The following is an 18,079-nucleotide window of genomic DNA, read 5'->3' on the forward strand; positions in this document are numbered from 1 at the left end:
ATAAACTGAAGCTCAACCCAGATAAGACTGAGGCTCTGATAGTGGGTTGTTCCTTTGACCAGATGGATGGGAGGTTGCTTGCTCTTGGTGGGGTAATGCTCCTTCTGAAGGAGCTGGAATACAGGTACTCCTGGATCCATTGCTGTTTCTTGAGGCTCAGGTGGCCTCCGTAGCACGGAATGCCTTCCATCAGCTTTGGCTGGTGGCCCTGGTTTGCCCTTATCTGGACAGGGATAGTCTTAACTACTCTTGTCTAGGATAGATTGCTGCATTATGTTATTTGTTGGGCTGCTTCTGAAGATGGCTTGGAAACTTTAGCTGGTGAAGAATTCAGCTGCCGGGTGGCTCACTGAGATAAGACAGCTTGAGCCTATCATGCCAATCTGACCTGATCGTACTGACGGCAAGTTAGTTTTGGGGCTTAATTCAAAGTGCTGGTTTTGACCTATAAAGCCTTAAACAGCTGAGGCCCGCAATACCTCAATGCCCACCCATATGACCCGGACCCTGCAATCATCTTCTGAGACCCTTCTTTGTGTGCTTCCTCCATGAGAAATCTGTAGGGTGGCAACACAATAACGGGCCTTTTCTGCAGTGGCTCCCCACTTGTGGAATGCCCTCCAAAGGGATGCTCGCCTGGCACCTGCATTACATATATTTCAGCATCAGGCAAAAACTGTCACCTTCTCCCAGGCCTTTGGCTAATTAAACAATCTATGGCTTAAAAGTTTTTTGTGGGGGGTGGTGGTTATTGTTTGTTATTATGGTATGTATTTTTGTAATGTTATGAGTTGGTGGGCTTCCTGATCTCCCCTTCTAATTCCTGGGTGGCAGACACTGGATTTAGCATGTTAAAATGCAGGCCAGGAGCCAGCTTGGTAATGTACTGCTAAAGATAGGCCATTAGCAGGGAACAAAGACAGGGAGATGGGCTATCAGCAGAGCAAACACACTCTGTCAGCCAGCAAACGGGTGGAGCCCCCCACCCCACTGTGCTCTGTGTTAGTTTGCAAAGATAAAGGCCAGTGGTAGCAGAAGGTTTAAGATTACAGTTTCACCTGATGTGAGCCAGAGAAAAAGAGGTGTCCGTGTGCAAGCAGCGAGAGCTGGAGAGATCAGGGATCAGGGCACAATGTGGGCAGAAAGTTTGAATCCTAGGTGGCGACCTTGGGAGAAACAGGACCCTTTTGAAGTGTATTGCTTTGAACCCCTCCATCGTAGGCTCAGGTTGTAAATATGTGTAAATAAACCAAACACCATCAAGACACCACAGTCTCCACTGTGCCTCATTTCCAAAGGAAACACAAACGCTGGGCAAGTGCCTGGACCCCTGGAATCTGGCAGCACTCAAAGGTCAGGGTGGGATGGAACAGTATAAATTTTTGTGGTTTTGAATTGTAAACCACCCTGTAATGCTTGGATGAAGGGTGGTACAGTATAGAATTTTAATAAACAGCAACAACAATGCAAATTCATAGAACTGCCCAAGTGTGTGAAACTTACAAGCATGTGCAACCTTTGCATTGCATTGAGTTGAGTGAGCTTATGACTTAACTTTGTGTTAGAAAGTCAACACAGAACTATGTCTTACCGCAACGGGCAAGACAGGAGTTTGGTTCAGGACCATTCTAAACCTAATACAGTCGTACCTTGGAAGTTGAACGGAATCCGTTCTGGAAGTCCGTTTGAAAACCAAATCGTGGCTTCTGCTAGGCTGCAGGAAGCTCCTGCAGCCAATCAGAAGCCGTGGAAGCAATGTCAGATGTTCGAGTTCCAAAAGAACGTTCACAAACCAGAACAATCACTTCCGGGTTTGCGGCGTTCAGGAGCCAAAATGTACGAGTTTCAGGGCATTCGACAACCAAGGTGCGACTGTACAGGAGATTTCTCTGAATTTTTCTTTTTTTTAGTCCAGTTGAGCATGATTTTAAGCTACTAGGTATCCCCCAATTGTTGGGTGGGGTGCTTGCTCTTAAGGTAAAGGGACCCCTGACCATTAGGTCCAGTCATGACTGACTCTGGGGTTGCGGTGCTCATCTTGCTTTATTGGCTGAGGGAGCCGGCGTACAGCTTCCGGGTCATGTGGCCAGCATGACTAAGCCGCTTCTGGTGAACCAGAGCAGCGCACGGAAACACCGTTTACATTCCCGCCGGAGGTGCTTTCGAACTGCTAGGTTGGCAGGAGAGATAAATACCTATTTACCTACTTCCACTTTGACGTGCTTTCGAACTGCTAGGTGGGCAGGAGCTGGGACTGAGCAACGGGAGCTCACCCCATCGTGGGGACTTGAACTGCCGACCTTCTGATCAGCAAGCCCTAGGCTCTGTGGTTTAACCCAGATGGGAAACGTTTTTCTTCTTCTTATCTACTCTCTGATAACAATTTGACCAGTCCCACCCCCCCACCAGAATGTTTAAATCAGGACTAATATTTTCAATGAAGGAGGAAATGATTTGAAAATGAAGCTGGGAACATTTGTGTCAGCAGTAGAATGCATCTGTTGGGACATGGCCTTTGAGCTTAGTTGAGTAGTTTTGTAGGTGCTCTGAATAATAAGGCGCTGGAAGACTTAGGTTTTTTAAAACACACACAACACCCTGGGATTTGTCAATTTCTGTTGTTCTAGCAGTAAAATATTACGAGATACAAATGAAAAGAGATGTTATCCTCCTTGACTTTACAAAGCAAACAGTTAATATTTTGTGTTGCTAATTTACTGCCCCTCTGAGAGTATTAAATCATGCATTATGAGTTGCTTCTAACATCCGGGAGCTGGGTTCCCAAAACAGAACTGGCCTTGCATGTAACTAAAGGTCACCATTTTTTATGCCCCTGTATGCGCCCAAAGCTCCTTGGAGAGTTGAACTCTGACTGCCATTTGCAACCACTGATGGTGTATACACAACTCTGCAGAGCCTGTCAAAGCACTTATCTGTGAAATAAATTGCAAATAACTCAGCCTAGTGGAACAGTTTCTTCTTTCTCAGAGTGTTACCATGGTGCAGTCATGGTTTTGGAAACAGATTGTGCTCTTTGATTTCTGAGGGGTCAGCATTGTTGTAGAAATATGTAAAATGTATGTCTATTTTGTATGGCAGTTTGCATTATACTTCCTAACTTCTCATGACTTCCTTTTGCATAGATTGGCCAGACTACCGTATGAAAAGAGAAGCTTGCACTAGTGCTTATTAGGAGTAGATATGGATAAGTTGCCCAAAACTTGTAAATCCAAAAATAAAATAAAAGCCTGCCATGTTTTGTTAGAGCAAATGTAACAAGAAACGCAGGGACGTGGGTGGCGCTGTGGGTAAAAGCCTCAGTGCCTAGGGCTTGCTGATCGAAAGGTCGGCGGTTCGAATCCCCGCGGCGGGGTGCGCTCCCGTCGCTCGGTCCCAGCGCCTGCCAACCTAGCAGTTCGAAAGCACCCCCGGGTGTAAGTAGATAAATAGGGACCGCTTACTGGCGGGAAGGTAAACGGCGTTTCCGTGTGCGGCTCTGGCTCACCAGATGCAGCTTTGTCACACTGGCCACGTGACCCGGAAGTGTCTCAGGACAGCGCTGGCCCCTGGCCTCTTAAGTGAGATGGGCGCACAACCCTAGAGTCTGTCAAGACTGGCCCGTACGGGCAGGGGTACCTTTACCTTTTAACAAGAAACGCAAACCCCCAACCAAGAGACAGCAGGTTGTTGCAATTTTCCTAAACTAATATGGAACTGAGGAAATTACTCTTTGACTTTGTGTCAGTTCTGTATTTGAACTGGATAGAAAGTTGGTGTTTTTGTTATGTTGTCTGCTTGTAGCAACATAAATGGAAAACACTTTTCTCTAAGGTCTGTTTCCCTGAATGTTTTGAGTGTCCCACTAACCCAACAGCAAAACTACAGTCAAATCAATGATCTGTGAAGCAAATACTGTATAACATATAATACAGAGTTCAGGTACATAGTCAGTTTATTGGCCTAGAGGTTATACTAACATGAGACAGCATAAAAGGCTTGGAGTTGATTTATAATAGTGCAGTTTCAATATGACACATGGCACTCACTCTGATACTCCTTTTAGAAGAGTTAAGAAACACTGGAAGCTTGTACATTTCAGTTGGCTTTTCTTGCCAATGTTTACTTTTTGGATAAGGTGCATAAAATATTAAATGTTTTTATTTATAAGACAAGGTTGCTAACATGCCTCTAGCTTTCATATCACACCCAGTGGCAATGATGAGTACATACGGATCAAGAGAACCGTAGTTATCTCTAGGCAAAAGTAGGTTTCCAAGCAAGATATGGCATGTTTGCCTCAGTTAAAAAAACATTACTTTGAAATTTCAGAATACTTCATTCTTAGGACTGAGGCCCCTATGCTACACTATACACATACTAACCTATGCATTATTCATTATGCTGTTTCATTAGTAATTATAATAAGACGGGTACTTTATAAATGATAAATTGTACAGTACTGACCATCTTTGTCCAGTTAATAAGCCTTTTTAGGAACTGCCCATTCATTGATGCCAGATAAATCACAAGCTGTCAATTTTCTGATGAATGTACAGATTCACGATGCTTCCTCCTTCTTGTCCTAGGGGGCTATTTACATAAATGTATATCAAATACATTTTCTGCTTTTTTCTTCAGATCATAATTGTGTCACATGTAATACGTTTATGAGATAGTATTATTGGGCTTATGTTACTCACTTTAATTCCACCGCTATCTCTATGATCATTCATTGGGTGGTAAAAAATGTGTGCTAGTTTCTGCAAAATATGGCAGGAAGAACAACATCCAAATTTCCTTTTGATATCTAATCAAAATACTTTTGACAGTTTTCAGAAGTATTAATGAGAGGCAGCAACTTGGTTTGATAGTGCGTGTGACTATATGAATCGCCTTCTAATATTATTTAGGGTGGGGATGGGGAACATGTGACCTCCCAGGTACTACAGGACCACAACTCCCATTATTGTTCACCAATGGCCATTCCAGCTGGGACTGATGGGAGTCCAATAACATCTGGATAGCCATAGATCCCCCCACCCCCGCTTTAGAGACAGGAGTCCTCTTTATAAGTTTTGGAAAACATGGCACTTCTTCAGAAAGCATGTGGCCTTATAAAACTCAAGACTCTAATAATCTTTGGAGCATGAAGATTATAGTAGCAGCAACAGTTGCATTTATTATGTGACCACAAATCATAACATGTAAAACACATGTGTTTAAGGTTTCATGATCTCTGAAATATGCAAGACTTCACATATGGGAACGAATAGAAACAGTATTGTTTAGAAGCCCCGTATATAGAAACTTCTATATACTACACCTATATACTGCAATTCTACTTTCCTAGGCTTTGTATAATGCTACGTTTTAATTTTTAAAAATGTCTGTATTAAGGAAGAGTCTGGATTATTTAGTAAATTTATGAGAGATGGCGTCTGCTGACTATTGATTGTGACATGTGCAGATTAGTGTACTGCAGCTCACATGCCTTGTTTGCACCATGCTTTAAGGGTGATGTGAACATGCTTGGATGAGCCTGAGCGAAGCCTTTCACTCTCATATGTACCCTCTGTTTTCCCCTGCCATGCAGAAGAAGGATTTCTCCAGCAGTTAGGTATATTCCCACAGAATCTTGGGTTTTCACATCATACCAAAAAAAAGAAAAAAAAAAGAAAAAAAAGAATGGTCATTTAAGATGATCTCTGGTTAATTAATGAAAGAAGCTTCACAACCCATGGTTTGAAAGTGGCTTGTTTTGAAAGTGACTGATACAACATTGGTATGGTTTCATCTGTGGGTTTCTAGCAATTTGAGCTACATCTCTGCAGTTCCACTATAAGTTGCATAAACTCTTGAAATAAAAATGCTGTACCTGATGCATGTGTGTCATATTTTGCTGTTCCCCTCTTTTTAATACATTTTTTTTTCTATTCTGTGTGTCTTTTCTTTAAAATATGCATACTCCTATGATCTCCATTTTTGCATAATGTCCCATTACAATTTGGAGTAGGCTGCAGTTGCCAACCGCAAAGCTTTTCTTCAAGTACAACTACCTCCAGAATACCACAGTGGTGGTATGATGGGCAAAGTATGTATAATTCTATTATTTCCCTGAATGTTCTGTAAGTGTGGCTGTGCTCTATACTGCTTTTTCTGTTACGCTTTTGAAAGCATTCTTGCCCTGATATTTCAAAACGACGTTGAGGGCCCTTCCAGATGTACTTCCTATTGCACATGCATGACTTCCTATGCTTGTGAATCTGTCAGTATGGTCACGTACAATCCTGCTTTCACTATTGTTTGTGCCTGCAAAAGGTTTCGGGTGGTCAAACAGCTTCACTTCCAGTCAGTGCGTATCCAGTAGTTTTATGGGTGAAATCCCATAACTTTTAATAACCCCAAAGTTGTGGTTTATTTTTGTCCCACTTTGGTTGCACTTTAGGTCCTCTGGATAGCAATAATGTAGTTGCATTGGGAAAGCATCACAGAACAAACTAAAGCAGAATAAGTCCTCCACTAATGCAGGGCATGTTGCAGAATATATTCCCAATCAAACACCCATCTGGACGGCCCCTTGGTTATCTTTTTGATTTCAAAATAGTTTGTTGTTTAGTCAGTATTATTTAGTTTACATCTCTGCTCCTCTCTGCTTTCTTACATTAAGCTCCTAGCATGAGAGCCTCTGCTATATGACTCCTTCCCACACTGCGTGAGAAGCCAAGGGCCAAACCTCCTCCCCATTTTGATATTGTCCCATCTTCCCCACATGACATGGGGGAGAGCTGCCACCCATGTTACCCAGTGGTAACTTTAGTGCCTCCCACGCTATCAGTGTGTTGTCATATTCTTGATTAAATGGAAAATACTAATAACATGCACAATTCTAAACTATAACTTTGTTGCAGATTGGCTATTTAGGTGAATTTTTTTTTACCTAGTATCAAACATGTCTTACTCCTTAATGTTACTGATTTAAATTGAAATCCTGAGCATGCTCCCACAGGCAATGCATTTAATAACTTTAAAGTCATTTTAACAAATGGTGTTTGGCCATGCTTTGCAGTTATTTCTAATGAATGGTTCCTGCCTTGTCTTTGCTGTGCAGTTATGTTTTTCCTTTATTACACTTTATGTTAATACAGTGGGTAGAACATTTGAATTACAGTGTACCGCATTGTAGCTGAACGAGCTACCTTTTAGTTTTCCTTCTTGGAAGAACATGTTTTCTTGCATCCACATCCTACTTTTTTCAATGGAAAAGTGACCCTTTGTGCTTGAAGAAAATTCTTATATATTTACTGCAATGGAAATAATACATGAAAGCTCTACATTCTGTTTCCTTTACTTAGCACAAGTTAGGCTTAAGGCTGGGGTATTTATATGACTGCATTCTCTTGCATGAACCTGTCCAGCAATTAAGATGGACCTCAAAGGCCCTCTTCCCTGTTGTCCCACCAACTTCAGTAAGATTCGTGGTGACCAGAGATTGGACCTTCTCAGTTGTAGCACCCTGTTGATGGAGTCCTCTTCTCAGTGAGGCTCACCTGGTGCCATCTATTTTCTTTCGGCCTTGGGTAAAATTTCATTTCCCCGTGCTTTTCAATATTACCTCTTAGTGCTGTTTTTAAGCTTCTGATGGACTTTGGGTTATAGTGCTGCTTTTTTGTTGTGATACTGTGAGATGCTTCTTCTCTTACCAGGAAGCTTGGGTTAGTGGAGGGACATGGGCAGGGACATTCCTGCCCAGCTTGTAGCCACATGTTCACCAACTAAGAAGAATCAGCCTCAAAGTTAGCTGGCAGTCCAGAGAGGGAGTTGAGGGGGCAAGAGAGAGCTCAGGGGCAGAAGAGGATACAAGTGAGTGCTTTGTGTAAAAAGAGTTTATTCAACAGGAAAAAGCTATAGCCAGTATTAATATACTTATCAATAGGGGTATACAACTAAGTAGATCAACTGTAGTTGTTTGAGATAGCCTTGTGCCAGTTTTAATTCTTAATGTTTTATTACAGAAGCAAGAGAAACTGAGCAAAAGATAAACCAATCAATGAACTAGGGACATTGAAGCATGAAGAGTTAATGAGTTTTCCAATTCTTTTGCAAAAAGCACTATGAAGAATCTGAACATCGGAATAATGGTTGTGTTTATTGAGCACACCTGATCCCCCCCAAAGCCCACATGATGCCCTTATTCAGTCCATGTAAATCACAACTACTTGTGTCCTGAAAATGGTTGGAAGCAATGAGCTGGCAAAAACTTTTCCACATAGGAATTGTTTTTTTTTTTTATAAAAGCACCCCTTCATGTACTTCACATTTAGCACTGAATTGTGATGGTAATAAGGAATGCTTATGTGCAGATGTGTCCTACTTTTCACTCTTTGGGCTCTATTCACAGGTTTTTAGCAAACTCATCATTATAACTGCCATTCATTTCCAGTTTCTTCATTCAGATATTGTATAAGAATGAAAGATAGCTTACCCACAATCTCCCCTCAATCTATTCTCATTCTCTCTCTCTCTCTCTCTCTCTCTCTCTCTCTCTCTCTCACACACACACACACACGGTTTTGATGGCATCCTAATGCTCCCTGAAGTTGCAGAATAACATAACTGCAAGTTGTAGTTGGTAGGTGTGTTAGAACTGAACAGCCATGATCTGTGCATTGTAAGGCATGGCTCTAATGGGACTGTAATGCATTGGCCAGCAGGTTGGGGATTTAGTGCCTAAATGTCAGTGTTTCAAAGGATCCCTGTGTTGAACACAAACACATCTCCCTGCTCATCAAGGAGGGGGGAAACCCTTCTCACTGTGCCCTGCTAGCTTACGTTTGAATGCTCCCACACATAAATAATGTAACATCCCATCTGACAGTTATAACATTCCATCACGAAATGCACGTGGAATCGGAACATGGCTATTGACCCTCAGAAACAGAGGTGTCTAGGTTATTCTAAATATTATGTGGTTCTTGGTTAGGTTAGCATTTGGTTTCTTCTTTCTCAGATCATGTTTCCATTTGGAAGGGACCCTGAGGATCATCTAATCCAACCCCCAGCAATGCAGCAATATGCAGCTGTTCCTTACGGGGATTGAACCTTCCACCTTGGTGTTATCAGCACCATGCTCTAACCAACCGAGCTATCCAGCTGGTTTAGTACTTGGCCACAGCTGAGCACACTGAATGGATCTCAATACGCCTTCCCTCCATGGTACCTGCAATTAAAGACTTGGGAACCCTCTTCCATCTGGTTGCCATAGTAGCATAAAAACAAAAAACCCACCCACAGACAGTCCACTCTTCTGCTCAACTACCATAAGCTACCATGTTTCTAGTTATAGGGTAGTATCCAGTTAACTTTTACTCAGAGTACACCCATTACAATTAATGGACCTAACCTTGTCACATTTATTAATTTCAGAGGATCCACTATGAGTGAAAGTTAGTTGAATAACACCCATAGTATTAATTATCTAGAAACTTTATTACTAATTATTTATTTGTGTATCGCTAAATTGCCAAAGTGGCTTCTAAGTCATTTGTAAGAATAAAACCAACTGCAAAACACTAATAATTAAACTACACAGTAAAACAATTCCATCAGTACATTAAAAGTATGCAATTAGAATGTGTGATAAGGCCATTAAAATAGCAGAAAACAATTCAAACAGGTTTAGGTCAGGAGATTGGGGAAATGGTTGTCTAAGTAGGTATGTCTTCAAAAGTAATTAGACATTTCCTTACCTCATTTTTAAAAACTATTTGAAATTGTCTAGCTTTACAGAAAAAGTCTTGTGTTTTTATTTCAAGATAAATGCTAAACTTTTTATTCATGTCTGGGGTGGGAGAAAACCTGTGGCCCTCCAGACTCTTCTCGGTCTCAGCCAGCATGATCGATGGTCAAGGAAAATGGGAACTGTGTTCCAGCAGCATTTGAAGGGTCATAGCTTCCCAATTCCTAACTTATATGATATCTGCTATGGGTGGCTGTGAATATTGTGCTTTAATTTCAAACTCTGCATTTGATCTTTGCAAGAGGTGCAGATGTTTCTGCTTATGTTGCCTGTTGAATGCTCCTTGTTTCCTAAAGGGATGAACATAAAGAACACTTAAGAGTATCATTCTTACTTTGTCCTAATAGTTTGACACTTTGTCATCTTTTAGGCTTCAAGTGGCAATTACTACTTCATTCCGTACATTGTAACGCCATGTGCAGATTATTTTTGCTGTGAAAGTGATGCCCAGCGGAGAGCCTCTGAGTACATGCAGCCCAACTGGGACACCATCCTAGGGCCTCTGTGCGCTCCATTGATGGACAGGTTTATCAGCCTTCTCAAGGACATTCATGTCACATCATGGTAATTTTTACACACTTTCCTCTTTTAGCTATAGTAGCTTCCAGGCTTGTTGGGTATAGTATATAAAGAGCAGCAAGTATTTCTCTCAGTGCCCTGGTGAATGGGTTGGTGGGTGGGTCATACTTATTGATATAATGTAATTTAGTGTAAAAGGAGTTTTTGTTATTAAAACCTAGCAAAAGTTCTTTTGCATTTCTTGAATGTGTGGTCTCCCCAGCACGCCTTCTGCAACGCAACTAATCTGCAAAATAACCAACACATGTATCTCCCCTGCTTGAGGGGAAGAGCATAGGGCGGAGTCTTAATTAGAGCTAAACTGTATCTCTCTCATGCAGCTAGGCATAGTAACTTGTGGTTATTTTCCAATATACTAACAGTACATAGAAGCAGAGCTGACAGGCCAGCCCTTGGGAGAAGAAGGGAGTAAAAATAAATGTAGTATAGATTTCAAAGCCCCTGGTTGAAATAAGATGCTTTTAGACTAGTATCCTTCAAAGTGTCTGATGTTTGTTAGTCCCACAGGACTGTAACTAAAGTCTTACTATACCAGCTAATCTTTAACATATCTTAACAGTCATCAGCAGGAGTCATTTTGTCTTTGAGTAGTAAATGTTATTTACAAAACTCATTGCTAGTAACAATGTGCTGATGGGTAAAAGCTAGCTTGCTAATTAGAGTGATGTCGGAAGACCAGATGAAAGAGAAAGGGAATTACAAGTTACATTTCTTGGTAGATGAACTAAGTTGTGATCGTGTCTATAGTGGTTCAAGGGTGGGGAACTGGTTCCAGCTAAGGGACCCATGCTGACTACTTTGACAGGTAGGTACAGCTGTCCGCTTGTCAGTCACATGAGCATTACATGAGGTGTTTCAACTTCAAAAGAAAGAATCAGAGCCCTCTCGTAAGCGTGCTCTTGATTCTTCCTTTGCAGACACAAGTACATTAAATTACGCTGCTATATTACAGTAGGTCACGACATTAAATCAAGTTAAATTCACTTAACGCTGTGCGTGCATCAGACCTCATTTGTTGTTCTGTTAGGCTACTTTGCATATGATTAAGGTGTGTTTGAATTTATATCAATTTCATCTTCTATATTTAGTGATCAGTGCTGGGGTTCTGAAAAGTTTACTTTTTTCATTTGAAATGGATCTACTCCTTAAGTAGCAAATGATATCAGCTTTGTAATTCCTCCCCAGATGATCTATTATTATTTATTAAGTTTGTTACTGACTGTTCACCATCAGATAACAGGTCTGGTTACGACAATTTAAAATTCAATATTAAAAACAGTCAGAACAAAATTCAAGAATCTGCAAGACCTTACAGACATCTTTAGGATCCTATGTAAATGGTTCAGTGTGGTTTAGACATACCTAATTTATTTCTAATTCCACATTCTAGAGCCAAACTGATTTTTCAGAAAACAAGAGTGTAGATTCAACTTAGGTTTGTAAGGTACATTTAATCATGGCCAGGATCCAGAAGATAACATAAGCCTCCTACCTTGCTATAGGGTGAACTAGTTTTGAAACTGAAGGTAGTTTAAAAAGCAGTTTTTGATGCATCACAATATGAAGTTCTGCCATTTAAAAAAGTCAGCAATGCCACTTAGTTCATGCAAGCCCTTGGTTATACTGTGAAGAATCTTAGGATTCTAGCCACTGAGTGTGATAGCTTACATACCGTTATTTACTTTCATTAAGCTTTGTTCATATTCTCCCCCTTAAAGTACACCATTGATAGCAACCTTAGTTCTGATTCTGTTTTGATTAAAAAAATATGTGTGAGAGAATGGAGAGTTGGTTAGAAGAATCATACTGGCTGGTTGTATCCCTACCCTCTACAAATTCAGTGTGATTTAAGTCCTTTTTCACACCTCCTAAATCATGCACACAGTGAAACTATGCATGTTGATGTTAACTGCATGGCGGTTAAATTATAATAATCCTAGGCACATTGCAGAGGGGGATTTACACTGCTGCTGCTGCTGTGTGTGGGGATGGCAGGTTAAACCTTTCCCTCCCCAGCCATTTTTCTGATGAAAATGGATCCCGTGTTCTGCTATTAGTGATGCTAAAAAACAAATTGGGGGTGTTCTGTTGCTGAGTGCAGCGCATGGACTGAAATCTCCTGCCTCCCACATGCTTTGTATCAAATTTAAAATCCTTTGATGTGGCAACAAGCCAAGCAATCAACATAATGTGTAATTAGCTTCTGAATATGCAGAGGGACATGGGCTCACTCCGCTTTTCTGGCCTCCTACCTCTATGTTTTTACTTTAAAAACAGGTTTATTTCACACCAATCTGTGCCACATGGGTACAGCTTTGTGGCTGGGGCCTTTGCAGTAATTTAGACTTCTTGTATCATCCTCCATTTTTTTTACAAAAATAATGCAGAGCTCACTGTCAGGGTAGGATCAGGCACATTCCCTCCATGATTCTGTTCTTCCTGATATGTCATCTTCACATGGACTTTAAGGTAATTAGACCTTTCTGTTCCTAATGTTTATTAATTGTTTTCAATAAAGAGATTTGACATCCGTCTCCATATCTCCCAGGAAGGATCTCTTAGAGAAACCAAGGTTTAATGTTTTGGTAGTCACATTTCACCAGCCCTAGATAACAATTAAAGTAGTAATAATGCTTTCCCTACTATGCTTAATTCCTCTAGTACATATTACAAGGAAACTCTGTTAAATGACATTAGAAAAGCTAGAGAAAAGTATCAAGGAGAAGAACTGGCAAAGGAACTGACCAGGATTAAACTCCGTATGGATAATACTGAAGTCCTCACTTCTGACATTGTAATCAACTTACTTCTGTCATATCGAGATATCCAGGTATGATACTTTTACCATAAATACATAGTACATGTCCCCAATGTTATTTTATCAAGGTTTTATCCATTTTTGGTTTTTTAATATTTTTAAAGGTTATCTTACGTTCAGAATCATTGGGTTCTACAGAATCTGGACTCATGACTGTGTCGTTTTTGCCGATTTTCCTTAAAAATAGCACAAAAACGCTCAACAACTTGGGCCCCAACAACATGTGTGTCCTGATTTACACTGTTTGAAATATTGCAACCCTAGATATCAGTGTTTTATTTACATTAATTTGCTGCAAATGTTTCTGCCCTTTTCTGTAATATTTGTCAACAAGATATGGAAGTTGAGGAAATGAGTCACATAACTTCTTGTTATCTGACCCTGCAATCTGAGTTTAATGTGTTCATTTTACTTAGTACCCTTCAGGTTATAATTCCCCACTAGGAGATTATGAGTAAGACTGCTTTAAAAAATGTTTTCCATTGCAGTGCATGCTTGTCTTCAGCTAGAAATGCAATAATGCTTAAAGAGCAATGTCAGCCATCTAGTGGGATGGTGCAAGTGGCTTGTTAACACGGGCAAGGATGCATTCCATTCAGGATTGTGTTAGTTCATAAATTCTGGCTCCTGTAGAGTTGTGTGTGTTCCTTGTAGGCAGAGAATATATTTCTAGCAGATCTTGTCCTAGGATGAAGGGAGTATCAAGGAGATAGGCTATGCATCTTTTTAAGTTGTTGTTGCTCATGGTCAGAATAAGTAAAAACCGTTTGATGGATGAATTTTGGTTAGTAATGCTTTCCTCTGTTACCTCTTTAAACTGCTGTTAGGACTATGATGCCATGGTGAAGCTGGTGGAAACACTGGAAATGCTCCCTACTTGTGATCTGGCTGATCAGCACAATATCAAATTTCATTATGCATTTGCACTGAATCGGTAAGATTAACTCCTGTGTGAATCCATTTACAGAGAGAGGTAACTATTCCATTAGTGCAAAGGCATCTTCAACTTAAAACTGTAATTGCAACCACAGACTCGGATATTTGTTGCATGAAGGTGACCCAAACATTCCCAGTGTATTTCCACACCCAATCCATTCTACTTAATCAGATGACTTTCCAGCCACCGCTTATGTATCTCTTTCCCTTTCCTCCCCAGAAAATATTTTAAATCCTCCTACAGACTCTGTTGGATTAGATTCTGCTTAGTAGGCTGATAATTGAAGTATATGTAGCTTCTTATTTAAAAGTGTAAGTTTAACCCATGGTGCTCTTGGAGCCATCTCTGCCACTAGAGGCCCAAGTGACTTAAGTGGCCAGGAGTGCCCTTTACAAGCTTTAGCTGCTAAGACTACTGTGGCCGCTTCTAGACTGGAAGAATATTGCCATCATGTTAGCTGCTGGCCTAAGTTCAAGGTGCTACTGCTGGGCTACAAAATCTTATACAACTCAGGAGCAGGCACCAAAAAGATCATACAAACTTAAGAGTTGGAAGGGACCCAAATGCCCTCTGGTCCAACCCCCTGCAATGCAAGAATCCCAGATAAAGCATCCATGACAGATGGCCATCTAATCTCTGCTTTAAAACCTCCAAGGAAGGAGACTCCACCACCTCTTGTGGGAGTCTGTTCTACTGCCAAACAGCTCTTACTATCAGATTGTCTTGTCCCTCATATATTCTAAGTGATCACTGTGCTCTGCAGGAGAGAGGCTCCAGCTGATAACTAGCTCATTAGGAAGTTTGTTCCATACAGTGTAAGAACTGGGTTTTTAGTGCATGCTACGCAGGTGGTGCTGAGGGTTAAACCACAGAGCTTAGGACTTGCCGGTCAGAAGGTCGGCAGTTCAAATCCCCGTAACGGGGTGAGCTCCCATTGCTCGGTCCCTGCTCCTGCCAACCTAGCAGTTCGAAAGCACGTCAAAGTGCAAGTAGATAAATAGGTACCACTCTGCCGGGAAGGTAAACGGCATTTCCGTGCGCTGCTCTGGTTTGCCAGAAGCGGCTTAGTCATGCTGGCCACATGACCCGGAAGCTGTACGCCAGCTCCCTTGGCCAATAAAGCGAGATGAGCACCGCAACCCCAGAGTCGGTCACGACTGGACCTAATGGTCAGGGGTCCCCTTTACCTTACCCCCACATACTCTTGCAATGTTCTCCCAATATACAGTATATCAGACAGATACCCTTGTTGCCTTTTTGGGTACTTATTGAATATGATCTTCTTTCAACAAGCCTTTTAAGCAAGATTCTCATTCCAGTCTTTATCGGGATTAGCTTAGAAAATGTATTTATGTATGTTTTAATGTTGATATTTTTTATTGTTAAATTGCTTTTGGGATTCATTGACTTAAAAAATAATAATACAGTGAACAAACATGTAAAAAATCAAGAATTACTCTCAATTTTTTTGATTTCCTTTTTTAAAGTACCCAATACATGCTAGGGTATATTATCACAGTACATCTTCGGTTTAAGCCCAACCCAAGTTATTTATAATAGGCAAATTACCTAAGATTGTTTACACCACAATATGAAAATACAGTGTGTGCTTATTTTAAACGCCAATTACTTTGTGAATGGTTTCATCATACTTATTATAGGCTCAGCTGTCCTGCATTTTCATTACTGTGCAATATAGCACAGAGGTCATGTTTATAAATGATAACTTGGGTAGTAAACTGCTGGTGACAGGTGCTTCAAGGCTGAAGTCATAGCCTAAATATTGTCAGTACATGAACATGATGAAGGATGGCCAGAGTCACTGCCAGGACTGACAACAGGCGCCCTTTAAGCCAACACCTCAAAGCTTTTCCAATAACAAAAGGTGTTGAGTAGTAACAGAGAAGAAACAACTTTTGGTGCTCCATAATAGATCAAGATTTTTAAAAACCCCCATAAGGGAAGCCAAACAACTTCCTATAAAGGAAGCCAAACAAGGTTCCCGTGATCATGTTGTTTTGGAGGAACTTCTCAGAGCTTTTAAACAATATACACATGCGTAATGTATGGTATAGGCTGGACTCTAAAGACTACTTTGGGCATGCTCAGTGACTTGTATGCAGTTTTTATAATTTTTTAACTCTTCTGACAACATGAATTGAGGAAGAACTCAGTCACCTTTTGAGAGTAGATAAATAGCTATCTTCTTTTTAAATTTCAGCTGTATTGTACGCCGTTCCAGAACTAATCTTGGTGCATACCTTTCTTTTCCTGGTAACACAGGCTTTGAGTTTTATTTTTGTATCATTCATAATAAACAAGGAATAGGTACAGTTACTGCTTTTGTGCACCCTTTTCATAGCCATCCAAATAAAGTTGAGGCAGCATTCCGAAAAATGGGTAGTTAGTTAATTAAGTTCAGATAATGGTAATGTAGTTCAGGCTTTTAGGTTCACGTAAAAGCTGGAACCTCTTTAAAGAGTTGCAATATTTTGTATGAGAGAAGCACACAAGTAATGGATCACAGAGTAGTGAGGGGGTTGCAGCTCCCCATGCAAAACCAGTCTCACAGCTTTTACCTTTTGTTGTCTCTCACATGCAACTCTTAACAGCTGCAGCTAGTTGACTTGTGTCCTGCCCAGAGGCTAGATAAGACAGCTGCTGCAGTGGAGAAGTGGCTAACCCGGGATAAGTGTCTTTTAATTTTCCCTTTGGTGTCTTCCCTTCAGGGTCACCCGACTAACCACTTCCCTCTTTAATGTTGTATTGTTGAATTTATTGTCCAGTAGGAGAAAGTGAGCAATGTATTACAGTATTGGGCGGTAACTGGAATTGTGTTTTTGCTGCTGAAAGTGGGATTCTGTGTTCTAACTTTTTTGTGTTTTATAATTTTGCTTAATAACAATAAGTATGAGAGACTGAAATGGCAGAGAGTAAGGCCCTAGCTGGGTGGGAGAGAGGGAGGGCGTGGTTATGCAGCTGTGTGTTTGGCACTGTGTTACTTTAGATGGTGGTGTGTACTGGTGAGGTTACTCTGGCATGGAGCATGTGTGCAGTTTCTATTTCAATTATTTTGTTTTGCTGTTTTGCATAGTTCTCTTCATTTTTTGGTATTTGATTTCCCCCCCCCCCGTATTTTTTTTTTAATGTTTAAGAGAATATTTTGTTTCTCCTGTTAATCAAGCTGCTTTAAATGTGTAATCATTGATATTGACAGCATATGACAACACAGTACATCACTGTGGGGAAAAGTATTTGTATGTTTGGGCAGTATACTGTATCCAGTATTAAAGCTATCATAACAAGAATTGCCTTGTCGGTTGAAAATTGCATCATGTCTGAATTTATCATTGAAAGGAATTATTCTGCTTACTTAAGCATAGCAAGCTTTGTGCTGCAATGTTTGCTTCTGAATATTTTCAAATAAAACATAGCATAGGTAATTTGTAAATAGTGTGGTTGCATTTCATGTACTAATACTGTATGATAAATGTTTACAGCTGGTAATGTTTTCCAGCCAGAACTGAATTTTGTTTCATTTTGGGTAGATAATTGAAAGTGCCACCTGCTGTCACCGATGCAATGCATAGTGGTCCTGGTGCTAGCCTCTAGAGCAGAAGAAAACAAGCTTGCTCCATCTTCCATATGGCAACCCTTCAGATATTTGAAGATGGCTATCATATCTCCTCCCAGTCTCCTCTTTTACAGGCTAAACATACCTAGCTCCCTCAACAGGGAGTCTTAGTTTCCAGACCCTTGATCATCTTCATTTCCCTCCCACGTTCCAGCATGTGAATATCCTTCTTAAATTGCGGTGCCCAGAACCAGACACAGTACTCCCGCTGTGGTCTCGCCAAGGCAGAATAGAGAGAGATTATTACTTCCCTTGATTGGAACACTATTCTTCTGTTGATGTAGCCTTTTTTGCTGCTGCATCACACTATTGACT

The 18,079-nt window shown here is 40.7% G+C and overlaps 1 protein-coding gene across 2 annotated transcripts in view; it reads left to right on the top strand.

Moving 5' to 3' along the window:
- Positions 1 to 18,079, top strand: part of MAP3K15 (mitogen-activated protein kinase kinase kinase 15) — a 60,067-nt gene that overhangs the window by 14,895 nt on the left and 27,093 nt on the right. The window contains exons 4-7 of one of the 2 annotated variants that reach the window (XM_077927473.1): positions 6,014 to 6,091; positions 10,167 to 10,360; positions 13,037 to 13,205; positions 14,021 to 14,127. In XM_077927473.1, coding sequence (XP_077783599.1) covers positions 6,014 to 6,091; positions 10,167 to 10,360; positions 13,037 to 13,205; positions 14,021 to 14,127 — 548 coding nt within the window. The remainder of the gene's footprint in view (positions 1 to 6,013; positions 6,092 to 10,166; positions 10,361 to 13,036; positions 13,206 to 14,020; positions 14,128 to 18,079) is intronic. The other variant, XM_028727562.2, reaches the window with a different exon arrangement.

This window comes from Podarcis muralis, chromosome 4, assembly GCF_964188315.1.
Source record: "Podarcis muralis chromosome 4, rPodMur119.hap1.1, whole genome shotgun sequence".
In the NCBI taxonomy this organism is placed as follows: Eukaryota; Metazoa; Chordata; class Lepidosauria; order Squamata; family Lacertidae; genus Podarcis; species Podarcis muralis.